The 14,742-nt window shown below is 33.9% G+C and overlaps 1 protein-coding gene across 1 annotated transcript in view; it reads left to right on the top strand.

Annotated features, from left to right (window-relative positions):
• Window positions 1-14,742, top strand: part of LOC136028782 (zinc finger protein on ecdysone puffs-like) — a 53,240-nt gene that overhangs the window by 14,283 nt on the left and 24,215 nt on the right. Inside the window, exons 4-5 of the mRNA XM_065706684.1 lie at window positions 4,409-4,643; window positions 13,972-14,091. Of these exons, the coding sequence (XP_065562756.1) occupies window positions 4,409-4,643; window positions 13,972-14,091 (355 nt within the window). The remainder of the gene's footprint in view (window positions 1-4,408; window positions 4,644-13,971; window positions 14,092-14,742) is intronic.

Below are 14,742 nucleotides of genomic sequence, written 5' to 3' on the forward strand. Positions count from 1 at the left end.
TAAATCAATTCAAAAACCTTAAAAAAGAAAACCAAAAGTTTGAAGCTTAGTAGAAATCGGACTTGCTGTAATAATCAAATATCTTAGAATATACAGTATGAAAAGACATCAAATTGCGTAAAGAGCAAAAAACTGGTCATTGCAAAAATATTTGTATATATTTTAACAAGGGACCATAGCAATTAAAAAAGATTAAAAAAGAAAACTAAAAATTTGAAGCTCAGTAGATATCGTTGTTGGAGTCGGACTTGCTTTAATAATCAAATATTTTTGAAAAGTAAGTAGTATGAAAAGACAGCAAATTGTTTGCGGTTAGAAGACAAGCCACAATGAGAATTCATATATTGAAGCCTGCAGAGTGTCTAGGGCCAGGGCCCGGCGGCAAAGCCGCCGTGCTCCAGGTACTATATATATATATATATATATATATATATATCTATATATATAAAAATAAGTTGTCTGTGTGTGGATCTGTGTGTGGATCAGGTGACGTCATGTTTGTCCGCATATGACGTCTGAATTATTTCACACTAATACAAAAGAAGAAAAAAACTAAAAAAGGTAAAAACTACAAAAAAAACTAAAAAGAAAAAAAAAACTAAAAAAGCTAAAAAACTAAAAAAACCTAAAAAAAGATAAAAATCTAATAACTAAAAAAAAACTGAAAAAAATAAAAAAAGGCAAAAACTACAAAAAAAATAAAAACTAATAAAAAAACTAAAAAAGCTAAAAAACTAAAAAAACTAAAAAAAACTAAAAAAAGGTAAAAAACTAAAAAAAAACTAAAAACTAAAAAAGAAAAAAACTAAAAAAAAGGAAAAAACTGAAAAATAAAAGAGAAAAAGAAAACTAAAAAAATATGAATAAATATATATAAAAATAAGTTGTTTGTGGGTTATGTCTGTCTGTATGTCTGTCGAGTGACGTCGTGTTTGTCCGCATATGACGTCTGAATTATTTCACACTAATACAAAAGAAGAAAAAAAACTAAAAAAGGTAAAACTACAAAAAAAACTAAAAAGAAAAAAAACTAAAAAAGCTAAAAAACTAAAAAAAACTAAAAAAAGGTAAAAAACTAAAAACTAAAAAAAACTGAAAAAACAAAAAAAAGGCAAAAACTAAAAAAAAACTAAAAACTAATAAAAAAACTAAAAAAGCTAAAAAACTAAAAAAACTAAAAAAAACTAAAAAAAGGTAAAAAACAAAAAAAAACTAAAAACTAAAAAAGAAAAAACTAAAAAAAAGGAAAAAACTGAAAAATAAGAGAAAAAGAAAACTAAAAAAATATTAATAAATATAAAAAATATAAATATAAATATAATATAAATTAGCAATCAACAAAGCACCCAGACACAAATGACGACCGGGACACAGGGAGTATAAATGACGACCAGGACATAAGTAAAAAAAAAAAAACTAAAAAAACTAAAAAAATGGTAAAAACTACAAAAAAACTAAAAACTAATAAAAAAACTAAAAAATCTAAATAAACTAAAAAAGAAAAAAAAGAAAAAAGGAAAAAAATAAAGGAGAAAAACAAAACTAAAAAACGAATGTATATACAGACCGGGACACCGGGATACAAATGACGACCGGGACACAGGGAATATAAATGACGACCGGGACACAGGGACACAACTACAATGGGGACGCCGGGGGGCACAGGGGGATATAAATGACGACCGGGACACCGGGACACAAGGAATATAAATGACGCCCGGGACACTCAAAGAGAAATCACAGACTGGAACACCGGGACACAAATGACGACCGGGACACAGGGAATATAAATGACGACCGGGACACAGGGACATAACTACAAAGGGGACGCCGGGGTGCACAGGGGGATATATAAATGACGATGGCGACTCAGGGAATGGTCGATTAGCAATCACCATCAACAAAGCTCAAGGGCAATCATTAGAATCATGAGGTATAGATCTGAATACGGATTGTTTTCCCATGGACCATTATATGTTGCATGTTCAAGAGTCGGTAAACCTGACAATCTATTTATATGCACAGACAATGGGACAGCAAAGAATGTTGTATATTCGCAAGTATTATTTCACACTAATACAAAAGAAGAAAAAAAACTAAAAAAGGTAAAAACTACAAAAAAAACTAAAAAGAAAAAAAACTAAAAAAGCTAAAAAACTAAAAAAAACTAAAAAAAGGTAAAAAACTAAAAACTAAAAAAAACTGAAAAAACTAAAAAAAGGCAAAAACTAAAAAAAAACTAAAAACTAATAAAAAAACTAAAAAAGCTAAAAAACTAAAAAAACTAAAAAAACTAAAAAAAGGTAAAAAACAAAAAAAAACTAAAAAATAAAAAAGAAAAAACTAAAAAAAGGAAAAAACTGAAAAATAAGAGAAAAAGAAAACTAAAAAATATTAATAAATATAAAAAATATAAATATAAATATAATATAAATTAGCAATCAACAAAGCACCCAGACACAAATGACGACCGGGACACAGGGAGTATAAATGACGACCAGGACATAAGTAAAAAAAAAAACTAAAAAAACTAAAAAAATGGTAAAAACTACAAAAAAACTAAAAACTAATAAAAAAACTAAAAAATCTAAATAAACTAAAAAAGAAAAAAAAGAAAAAAGGAAAAAAATAAAGGAGAAAAACAAAACTAAAAAACGAATGTATATACAGACCGGGACACCGGGATACAAATGACGACCGGGACACAGGGAATATAAATGACGACCGGGACACAGGGACACAACTACAATGGGGACGCCGGGGGGCACAGGGGGATATAAATGACGACCGGGATACCGGGACACAAGGAATATAAATGACGCCCGGGACACTCAAAGAGAAATCACAGACTGGAACACCGGGACACAAATGACGACCGGGACACAGGGACATAACTACAAAGGGGACGCCGTGGTGCACAGGGGGATATATAAATGACGATGGCGACTCAGGGAATGGTCGATTAGCAATCACCATCAACAAAGCTCAAGGGCAATCATTAGAATCATGAGGTATAGATCTGAATACGGATTGTTTTCCCATGGACCATTATATGTTGCATGTTCAAGAGTCGGTAAACCTGACAATCTATTTATATGCACAGACAATGGGACAGCAAAGAATGTTGTATATTCGCAAGTTTTACGTAGTTAAAAACATATATATATATATATATATATATATATATATATATATATATATATATATATATATATATATATATATATATATATATATATATATATATATATATATATATATATATATATATATATATATATATATATATATATATATATATATATATATATATATATATATATATATATATATATATATATATATATATATATATATATATATATATATATATATATATATATATATATATATATATATATATCTATCTATATTCACAGGTGGGACATAGGGACACAACTACAATGGCGCGTAACTAATATGGCGCGTAACGACTTACGCGCGCGGGGGGGCTTGGGGGGGGGGCGCGAAGCGCCCCCACCAACTAGGTGTTGGGGTGGCGCCTTCGCGCCACCCCAACAGCTAGTATATATATATATATATATATTATATTAAATTTAGGGGCATTGTCTTTATCTATAAATTGTCAAAAGATATTTGGCGTTAGTTAAAAATAATACTAGCGGAATATATTCTTTCCTGAAATCAATAAGTAAGTCCTTAAACGCTACAGACATATCTTTTTCCTCGGCCGTTGTAAGGATGTACATTTACAAACGACAAGGTGATTTTTGCTTTTAAATGGGGGGGGGGTCTGTGCTAATTGGACAAAAGTTCAGAAAACTAATTACCAAGGCACAGTTAAATGATCAGAATTCAATTCCTTAGAATGAGCTGAAATCAGATTCTTTAATATCCTTAATTTTTTTTTTATATATTTGGGGAAGATATAACAGCAGTTTGTTATGCAAGATAAAACATTTCATGAAATATCCATATAATATAAAAATATGCGTAAACAATTTAAGAATTTCCGTTGACAATACACGTAATTTCGTCAAAATACTATAGAGAATAAAAGTGCGTAAATTTCCTGTGAAATATACGCAAAATGTACTAAAAAATACTAAAAATTCCTGTGACAAGACAAAGTCGAATGGAATTGGTTTGCTGCTACTTGGTGAGGATCCAGTAATCGTACATCACGTAGGAACTTCCAAAATATTCCAGTCAACATTTTTATGAACACTTTCACGTTTCAATAGTTAACTAGAAAATTTTTATTTTCATCTATGTTGATAATTATAAAATCTCAAGAATGGATTTGGTCTACTTTAAAACTGAAGTTTCTAAATAATGGCATTTTTCGTTACTCATTTACTGCTTAATGATTGTAGTTTTCATTTGATAGCTTATATTTTTATGACAGAGATCAAGGATTTAGAAACAAAGCAGGCAACAAAGGTCCCAAAAAACCCGTGACTCAATCAGATAAGCAACAAAAAGACAAGAAAAAGGTTGCCAAAGAACCAGAAAAAATTGACGACAAAGTTAACGAAGAGGCTGAAAAGGATAGAGCTGAAAGCCCAAACGAAAAAACTGAAGAAGCTGAAAAAAAGGAGTCAGATGAAGAGAAAATGGAAGAAGGCGAAACTGATGTAAAGGTAAATGAAATGGATATGGGAAAAGAGGATATTATTTTGTACAATTTGAAAACCAAACGTTCCTTTTGTAAGTTTTAGTCTCCACACACTACATGGAAAAAATATTACTATTTAAAGTTGATATCACTGCTTGAAGCAAGTATGATAGTGGACAGTAAGTATTTTTTTTTTTATAAAAGTGTAAATTTGTCTTTTGTAATATCAATTTTTCAGATGAAACATATTGTTGAGGTTAAAAAGCCAGTAAAAATTTATTATTACACTTCCGTTCAGACGCTTTTATTATTCTTAAAGCATGGTTGTACGAAAAACGAAGCTTGAACCTAACAGAGCCTGAACATGATGCTAAAACGGTAGAACCTAATTAAACAAATATTTGTTTCAAAAATGAACGAAAATTATCCTATAGGCCTACGTGAAGGGACTGGCTTACCCTTAACTCACTCAGTCTTTATGCTAAATTTTAGCTTGGCAAGTGCTTTCCTAGAAGCACACTTACTAATTACGACTCATTGAAGAACCAAGCTACCTAAGGTCTCTATGCTCCTCCTCCATCCCAAAGCCAGTAAGAATGCAAGAAATTTAAACCACTTAATTATTTTACTTGTCTTATCGGATGCTTTTCAAAATATTTACTGTTTGAATCTCAAAGAAATTGACTTGTTGTTTGACTACACGCACTTTTTGTCTCCAAACAGTTTACAGTTACACTTATAGTTATAGACTTCTTTGATTTCAGATATATTCAGTTGAAAAAAAGCGTCGCATTTGAGGCCTTTAAAATTGCTTTTTGTTCAATGACTGAAAAAAAACTTGAATACCTGGACTGGAATATTGAGGGAATGTGAGTTGCACTGATCACAGCAAATGCATAAAGTACAATACCTAGTTTAAATTTTTTTTTTCATTTATTTTTTTATCATTTATTTTTTTCTCATAAAATTGTGATTGTGTGAACCGAGCATTATTCAGGGTACTAGAATCCAGGGTACTGGGACATCAGTAATTTAGCAATAATTAGTAAATTAGCAGTTGTACCAAACGCTTTATTTTGAATTTTCCTATTTTTATTTCTCAGTTTGTGATTAAAGAAGGTAAAGGATGCGGCACTATACCCTTAAGGTCCACACCGGCGGTGCTGATCTCTATCTTGTTTGTGATAAATATATATTTATCACACTGGTTATTCAGTAAGAATGAAAAAGGTAATAAAACTCAGATTCTTTCTGAGCTACCCCCCCCCCCTAGATATTTGAATCCACATCATCGGTGTCAGCCTAAATTTGCTTTTTGATTGTTTGTGTTAATGTTTTTAGCCTCAATATGATCTAAAGTTTTAAATTCGTACTAAAAAACAAATATATGTATAAAAAAAGTGGTTAATCATGTGGCTATTAAGATTTTTTATTATTATTAATAAAATAAGAATAGCTAGCTCATGAGAAAATTCTGTCATTCATCGGAACTCTGTAATTTTATGGAATGTCCGTAAAATGCTTTAGAAAAGGATTTAAGAGGAAATGAAGTTTCCCATACGTTGAAATATAAATTTGAACCTAAAAAAAAAAAAAAAAAAAAAAAAATCTAATTGGATCTAGTGGGGATGGAATTTTTGGAATTTAAATGCTCTAATTAAAATTAGAATTTTTGAATGGAATTAGATCCGTTATGAAAATGCAAACTGAAAATTAATTGTGTCTTGGACACAATTAATTCGATCTTTCCATGGAATTTTCGGAATTAGATTGGAAATGTTCTAGGTGGAATGGAATTAGAATTTCCGAATGGAATTGGGTCATTTATGACAAACTTGCATTGAGAACTAATATGGGGAAGAATATCAACAACTTTTACACGTTAAGAAATTTGAAGGAATAGCTGGAATAGGCAATTTTCAAATATTTGATTTCGTAACTTTTGCAGATTTATAGAGACAATCTTCAGATATTTGATTTTCTTACTCTGTCCTACTTTTCCCTTGTTTGTGCTTTTTCTGCATTCAAAACTTGTGTATTTGTGGAAATTTAAAAAAGCAATTTTCAGATATTTGATTTTGCAGCTTTGTCCTATTGTATATATTTGATTTTCTAACTCTGTTTTACTTTTTTCCTTGTTTGTAGTTTTTCTGCATCAAAACTCGTTTATTTCTGCCCTATTTTTGGCCAGAAATTTGGGTTTTGGGGACCTCTAAATTTGTCCTATTTTTGCTTTGTTTGCAGTTGTTCCGCGCTCAAAATCCATTTTTTTTAAAGAACGTTTTCTCCCCAAATTACAGTTTGTTGAAATATAGGGCAAAAATAAGACTAACATTAACAAAAAAGTCTTACTCCAGTAATTTGAGTAACTCCCAAAATCTTGACTTCGGGCTTTTAATGGAAATTGAACATAAATGTTTTAATGTAATCCATACAGTTTAAATCTATAAAGTAGACGTTTTCTCTTTTTTTTTATTAAACTTTTTTTCGTTCGATTCCCAGTCTGTAATTTCTCTTTGAGCGTCCCGGTCGTCATTTGTGTCCCGGTGTCCCGGTCTGTAATTTATCTTTGAGTGTCCCGGTCGTCATTTATATCTCCCGGTCGTTATTTGTGTCCCAGTGTCCCAGTCTGTAATTTCTCTTTGAGTGTCCCGGTCGTCATTTATATTCCCTGTGTCCCGGCTTTTAGTTTTCTTTTTCTCCTTTATTTTTCAGTTTTTTTCCTTTTTTTTAGTTTTTTTTCTTTTTCAGTTTTTAGTTTTTTTATTAGTTTTTAGTTTTTTTTTGTAGTTTTTACCTTTTTTAGTTTTTTTAGTTTTTTTTTCTTTTCTAGTTTTTAGTTTTTTACTTTTTTTAGTTTTTTTTTAGCTTTTTAGCTTTTTTAGTTTTTTTAGTATTTTCTTTTTAGTTTTTTTGTAGTTTTTACCTTTTTTAGTTTTCTTCTTCTTTTGTATTAATGCTAAAGCCAAGGTTCGAACCTGGAACCTCGCGGACCTAGAACTTGGGAACATAACGCTTTACCAACTCAGCTACTTCGGCTTGAATACATTCGTTTTGAGCAGCTTCCTCGGCTGTTGTCATTGTAGGTTCTTCAGTCATTTTACAATTAGAAATTTCTCTTTCAATGATCTTCTTAAAATTAAAAATTTGTCTTTGAACGATTTTCTTAAATACCTGTGCCCTGCCCTGGTGATTGCTAATCGAACATTCCCTGTGTCCCGGTCGTCATTTATATTCCTAATATCCCGGTCGTCATTTGTGTCCCGGTATCCCAGTCTGTAATTTCTCTTTGAGTGTCCCGGTCGTCATTTATATTCCCTCTGTCTCGGTCGTCATTTGTGTCCCGGTCTGTTATTTCTCTTTGAGTGTTTTTTCTTTTTAGTTATTTTGAGTTTTTTACGTTTTTTCAGTTTTCTTTTTCTTCTTTATTTTCCAGCGTCACTATGAAATACATATCGCCGAACATTTGTTTTTTTAACTAAATCTGGTAGGCATTGATGACCTTATCCAAGTCAAAATCCCAAACCCAATCATCATCGCTATCATTTTCAGTTTTGATATATTTTGACTCTCGCTGTCCAGGTGGATTTTCATCTAACTGCGCGGTTTTGCGTTCTTTAGCCGCAAGCCTGTTTTCTTGCTGTTCTTGTGATTCCTCGGCACGCTTTCTTTTCTTACTTTCTCTATCAGCCGCAAGCGTGTTTTCTTGCTTTTCTTGTGATTCCTCGGCACGCTTTCTTTTCTTACTTTCTCTATCAGCCGCAAGTTTTTTGGCATAGACTCTTTGAGCAGCTTCCTCGGCTGTTGCCATTGCAGGTTCTTCAGTCATTTTACAATTAAACATTTTTCCGTCCACGATCTTCTTACAATTAAAACTTTGTCTTTGAACGATTTTCTTAAATGCTTTTAATGACGTCATCGTCATAACAAACATGGCGACAACTAACTTCATGACGACATGATGACATGACGTCACTCGACAGACATAACACACAGACAACTTATTTATATCTATCTATCTATATATCTATCTATATATATAAAAATAAGTTGTTTGTCTGTCTGTCGACTGACGTCATGTTTGTGGGTCGACTGACGTCATGTTTGTCGACTGACGTCATTATAAGGATTGAGCTGTATGTCGTCATGAAGTTGTTTGTCGTCTGACGTCATGTTTGTCGACTAACGAAACTACAGACCGGGACACAAATGACGTGTTATGTCTGTTATAACGTAATAGAGGCAACAATCTTGACAGGGCCTTTTGAGGGTGAGGCTTTTCTTATTCCACGCATTCTCATGATTCTAATGGATCTGCCTTTTCAACCTAAAAGATTGCAATTCCCAATTTCATTAGCATATTTAGTTTTCAGTCCAGAACCACTAAAGCTATTATGTAAATATCAAAAATATTTATGTTGTCTGAGCAATAATTTTTAGTTTTTATTTCAAAATAGAAAATTACCTGAAAATTTTAGAATTATATCTATCTATATATATAAAAATAAGTTGTCTGTCTGTGGATCAGGTGACGTCATGTTTCTGTGTCGACTGGCGTCATGAAGTTAGTTGTCGTCATTTTTGCTATGACGGTGACGTCATTAAAGATATTTAAGACATATATGTTCACGTAGAAATCTATTAATGTTTAAGTTTAAAATGACTGATGAACTTACAATGGCAAAAGCCGATGAAGATGCTCAAAGAGTCTATGCCAAAAAACTTGCTGCTGATAGAGAAAGTCAGAAAAGAAAGCGTGCCGAGGAATCAAAAGAACAGCAAGGAAACAGGCTTGAGGCTAAAGAACGCAAAACCGCGCAGTTAGATGAAGATCCACCTGGACAGCGAGTCAAAACATCAAAACTGAAAATGATAGCGATGATGATTGGGTTTGGGATCTTGACTTGGATAAGGCCATCAATGCCTACCAGATTTTAGTTAAAAAAAACAAAGGTTCGGCGATATGTATTTCATAGCGAAGCTGAAAAATAAAGAAGAAAAAGAAAACTGAAAAAAGAAAAAATGTAAAAAACTAAAAAATACTAAAAAGAAAAAACACTCAAAGAGAAATTACAGACCGGGACACAAATGACGACCTGGACAGAGGGAATATAAATAACGACCGGGACACTCAAGGAGAAATTACAGACTGGGATACCGGGACACAAATGACGACCGGGACACAGGCAATATAAATGACGACCGGGACACAGGTATTTAAGAATATCGTTCAAAGACAAATTTTTAATTGTAAGAAGACCGTTGAAAGAGAAATTTCTAATTGTAAAATGACTGAAGAACCTACAATGGCAACACCCGAGGAAGCTGCTCAAAACGAATGTATTCACGCCGAAGTAGCTGAGTTGGTAAAGCGTTATGTTTCAGGTTCTAGGTCCGAGAGGCTCCAGGTTTGAACCTTGGCTTTAGCATTAATACAAAAGAAGAAAAAAACTAAAAAAGATAAAAACTACAAAAAAACTAAAAAAGAAAATATATATATATATTTATATATATCATCTTTTCCACAAAAATAATAATTTAGTGCTTCTGCTTAAAAACAGCAATCGAATTGATGCCTCCTGATACGCAACTATCAACAAAGTGGCAATCGTTGTGGTCGGTGATCAGTTCTTACCTCGAGATAATATTCTTTATAGGCGAAACAATCAGTTGACAAGAATTGCTTAAACTCATCGATGCTACGATGCCCTACAATATCCTGACGAATATAAATGACGCCCGGGACACTCAAATAGAAATCACAGACTGGGACACCGGGACACAAATGACGACGGGGACACAGGGAATATAAATGACGACCCGGACACAGGGACACAACTACAACGGGGACGCCGGGGGGCACAGGGGGATATATAAATGACGACGGCAACAAAGGAAATGGTCGATTAGCAATCACCATCAACAAAGCTCAAGGGCAATCAATAGAATCATGAGGTATAGATCTGAATACGGATTGTTTTCCCATGGACCATTATGCGTTGCATGTTCAAGAGTCGGTAAACCTGACAATCTATTTATATGCACAGACGATGTGAAAGCAAAGAATGTTGTATATTCGCAAGTTTTACGTAGTTAAAACCATATATATATATATATATATATATATATATATATATATATATATATATATATATATATATATATATATATATATATATATATATATATATATATATATATCTATATTCACAGGTGGGACATAGGGACACAACTACAATGGCGCGTAACTAATATGGCGCGTAACGACTTACGCGCGCGGGGGGGGCTTGGGGGGGGGGGGGCGCGAAGCGCCCCCACCAACTAGGTGTTGGGGTGGCGCGAAGCACCACCCCAACATCTAGTATAAAAATAAGTTGTCTGTGTGTGTGTGTGTCTGTCGAGTGACGTCATGTTTGTGTGTCGACTGACGTCATGTTTCGACTGATGAAATTACATACCGGGACATCGGGATACAAATGACGACCGGGACACCGGCACATAGGGAATATAAATGACGACCGGGACACTCAAAGAGAAAGCGACCGGGGCACAAGGAATGTTCGATTAGCAATCATCATCAACAAAGCATTGGGACGCAAATGACGACCGGGACACAGGGAGTATAAATGACGACCAGGACATAAGTAAAAAAAAAAAAAAACTAAAAAAACTAAAAAAAGGTAAAAACTACAAAAAAAAACTAAAAAGAAAAAAAACTAAAACTAATAAAATAACTAAAAAAGCTAAAAAACTAAAAAAAAACTAAAAAGGAAAAAAAAGAAAAAGGAAAAAAATGAAAAATAAAGGAGAAAAACAAAACTAACAAGAATAAAAATAAAAAAACTAAAAAGAAAAAAGAAAAAAAAACTAAAAAACTAAAAAAAGTAAAAACCAAAAAAAAACTAAAAAGAAAAAAAGGGGAAAAATACAAAAATTTATTTCATCATATACCATTTCAAAAACGAATGTATATACAGACCGGGACACCGGGATACAACTACAACGAGGACGCCGGGAGGCACAGGGGGATATATAAATGACGACGGGGACACAGGGAATGTTCGATTAGCAATTACCATCAACAAAGCTCAAGGGCAATCATTAGAATCATGAGGTATAATTAAAAAAATTAAAAAGAAGGTAAAAAACTAAAAACTAAATAAAAAGACTAATTCAAAAACGAATGTATATACAGACCGGGACACCGGAACACAAATGACGACCGGGACACAAGGAATATAAATGACGCCCGGGACACTCAAAGAGAAATCACAGACTGGGACACCGGGACACAAATGACGACCGGGACACAGGGAATATAAATGACGACCGGGAATCTATATTCACAGGTGGGACATAGGGACACAACTACAATGTCGCGTAACTAATATGGGACGTAGCGACTTACGCGCGCGGGGGGTTTGGGGGGCGCGAAGCGCCCCCTCCAACTAGGTGGCGCGAAGCGCCATCCCAACAGCTAGTATATATATATATATATATATATATATATATATATATATATATATATATATATATATATATATATATATATATATATATATATATATATATATATATATACATTTATATATACTAGCTGTTGGTGTCGCGCTTCGCGCCACACCATCACCTAGTTGGTAGTGGGGGCGCTATATATATATATATATATATATATATATATATATATATATATATATATATATATATATATATATATATATATATATATATATATATATATATATATATATATATATATATATATATATATATATATATATATATGTTTTAACTACGTAAAACTTGCGAATATACAACATTCTTCGCTGTCCCATTGTCTTTGCATATAAATAGATTGTTAGGTTTACCGACTCTTGAACATGCAAAATATAATTGTCCATGGGAAAACAATCCGTATTCAGATCTATACCGCATTTTTCTAATGATTGCCCTTGAGCTTTGTTGTTGGTGATTGCTAATCGAATATTCCCTGTGTCCCCGTCGTCATTTATATATCCCCCCTGTGCCCTTCCGGCGTTCCCGTTGTAGTTGTGTCCCTGTGTCCCGATCGTCATTTATATTCCCTGTGTCCCGGTCGTCATTTTTATCCCGGTTTGTAATTTCTCTTTGAGTCTCCCGGTCGTCGTTTATATTCCTTGTGTTCCGGTTTCCCGGTCGTCATTTGTGTCCCGGTGTTCCAGTCTGTAACGTCATAAAGTCTTAAAGGGCTCTGGTGGTGCAGACAGTTGATGAAGTTGAACTTTTCCTGAGGCGCAACACATTCCCATTGTTTCTCCATTAAATTTCAAGGCCTTGCAATAAGGACAAATTTTAGACATAGTCCCAATTTGAACACATCTACTCAAGCTATAATCATCAACTGGGCTGTACCTGAATGCCAGGCGATAATTTTGACGTTGCTCTTGTGATTCCTCCGCGCGCTTTCTTTTGGCATTATCTCTTTGAGCCGCAAGCATGTTTTCACGTTGTTCTTGTGATTCCTCCACATGATTGTTTTTTGTGTTTTCTCTTTGAGCCTCAAGCTTGTTTTCACTATGTTCTCGTGATTCCTCGGCACGCTTTCTTTTGGTATTATCTCTTTGAGCCGCGAGCCTGTTTTCATGTTGTTCTTGTGATTCCTCGGCAAGATTTTTTTTGGTAATTTCTCTTTGAGACGCAAGCTTGTTTTGACGCTGTTCTTGTGATTCCTCGGTACGCTTTCTGTTCTTACTTTCTCTTTTAGCCGCAAACCTTTTGGCATTAACTCTTTGAGCCGTTTCCTCGGCTGTTTCTTCTGCCATTGTAGGATTTATACTAAAATTTCTCTTTGAATTAACTCTTTGAGTAGCTTCCTCGGCACGCTTTCTTTTGGTAATTTCTCTTTGAGACGCAAGCCTTTTTTGACGCTGTTCTTGTGATTCCTCGGCACGCTTTCTTTTCTTACTTTCTCTATTAGCCGCAAGCCTTTTGGCATTAACTCTTTGAGCAGCTTTTCGGCTTTTTCTTCTGCCATTGTAGGATTTATACTAAAATTTCTCTTTGAATTAACTCTTTGACCAGCTTCCTCGGCACGCTTTCTTTTGGTTATTTTTCTTTGAGCCGCGAGCCTGCTTTCACGTGCCAGCAATGGTTCAAGAGGATCTTTATCCTTTATATCCCATTTTTTATGTTATAATCAATTATTTTTCTTTTTTCATTTAATTTAGTGTTGAATTATGCTGTGTATTTTCCCCCTCCTTTACAGGCTTAGGAACCTTCGGGGGATTAATTATGTGTATTCATTGAATAATTGATTATTTATGAGTAAATCTTTTCTTTATATTTTTCAAAACGTCAACTTATTTTCTTTTTAGAAAGAGGAATTAAATGAGAAGGAAGAGTCTGAGAAGTTGAAGGACACTACTGAATATGCTGGAATTCCGAAGGAGTTTCTTTATTGTCATATCTGTGAAAAGCATGTCTGGAATGGAGTGGTAATACTTTATTGCATTTTTTTCGGGGGGGGGGGGGGGGTATCGAAATTTCAAATATGGCTCTGAAGCATGGACAATCCGAAAAGTGGATGGAAATTTACTAGATGTTTTTCAGAGAAATTGCGTACGGATAGTTCTGGGTGCCCGGCTGACAGTAGATTGTACGAAAAATGTGGTTCAATCTCGCTTTCTTAGGCTATTATGAAAGAAAGGCTATGATGGCTAGGCCACGTTCTGCGGATGACGGATGACAGGTTGCCGAAGATTATCCTTTTTGGCCAGCCATCTGGGGCTAAACTGAAAGCAGGTCATCCTCGTCTTTGGTTGTAGGATGTCATAAATAGAGATTTTTTAGGAAATGGGAACTTCCTGGGAGGGTGTAAAGAGGGAGGCCTCTAATAGATTGGGTTGGAGGGGGAGTATGCGTAGCTGTGTTAGCCTCAGGCGGCTTGGTGCTGCGGTGAGTTATTAGTAGTAATAGTAGTAATTTTGTTCCTTTTAATTTCCGTTACAGAAATATGTTGAGTCGAAATTCCGGGTGCGGTGAAATCTATTACTACTACTACTACTACTACTAGTAGGCTATTACTACTGTTATGAACAACTCACTCGGGCAACAAGCCACGTCAGTCCAAAATAGCTATGCATACT

The sequence above is a fragment of the Artemia franciscana genome, chromosome 7, assembly GCF_032884065.1.
Source record: "Artemia franciscana chromosome 7, ASM3288406v1, whole genome shotgun sequence".
Taxonomy (NCBI): domain Eukaryota; kingdom Metazoa; phylum Arthropoda; class Branchiopoda; order Anostraca; family Artemiidae; genus Artemia; species Artemia franciscana.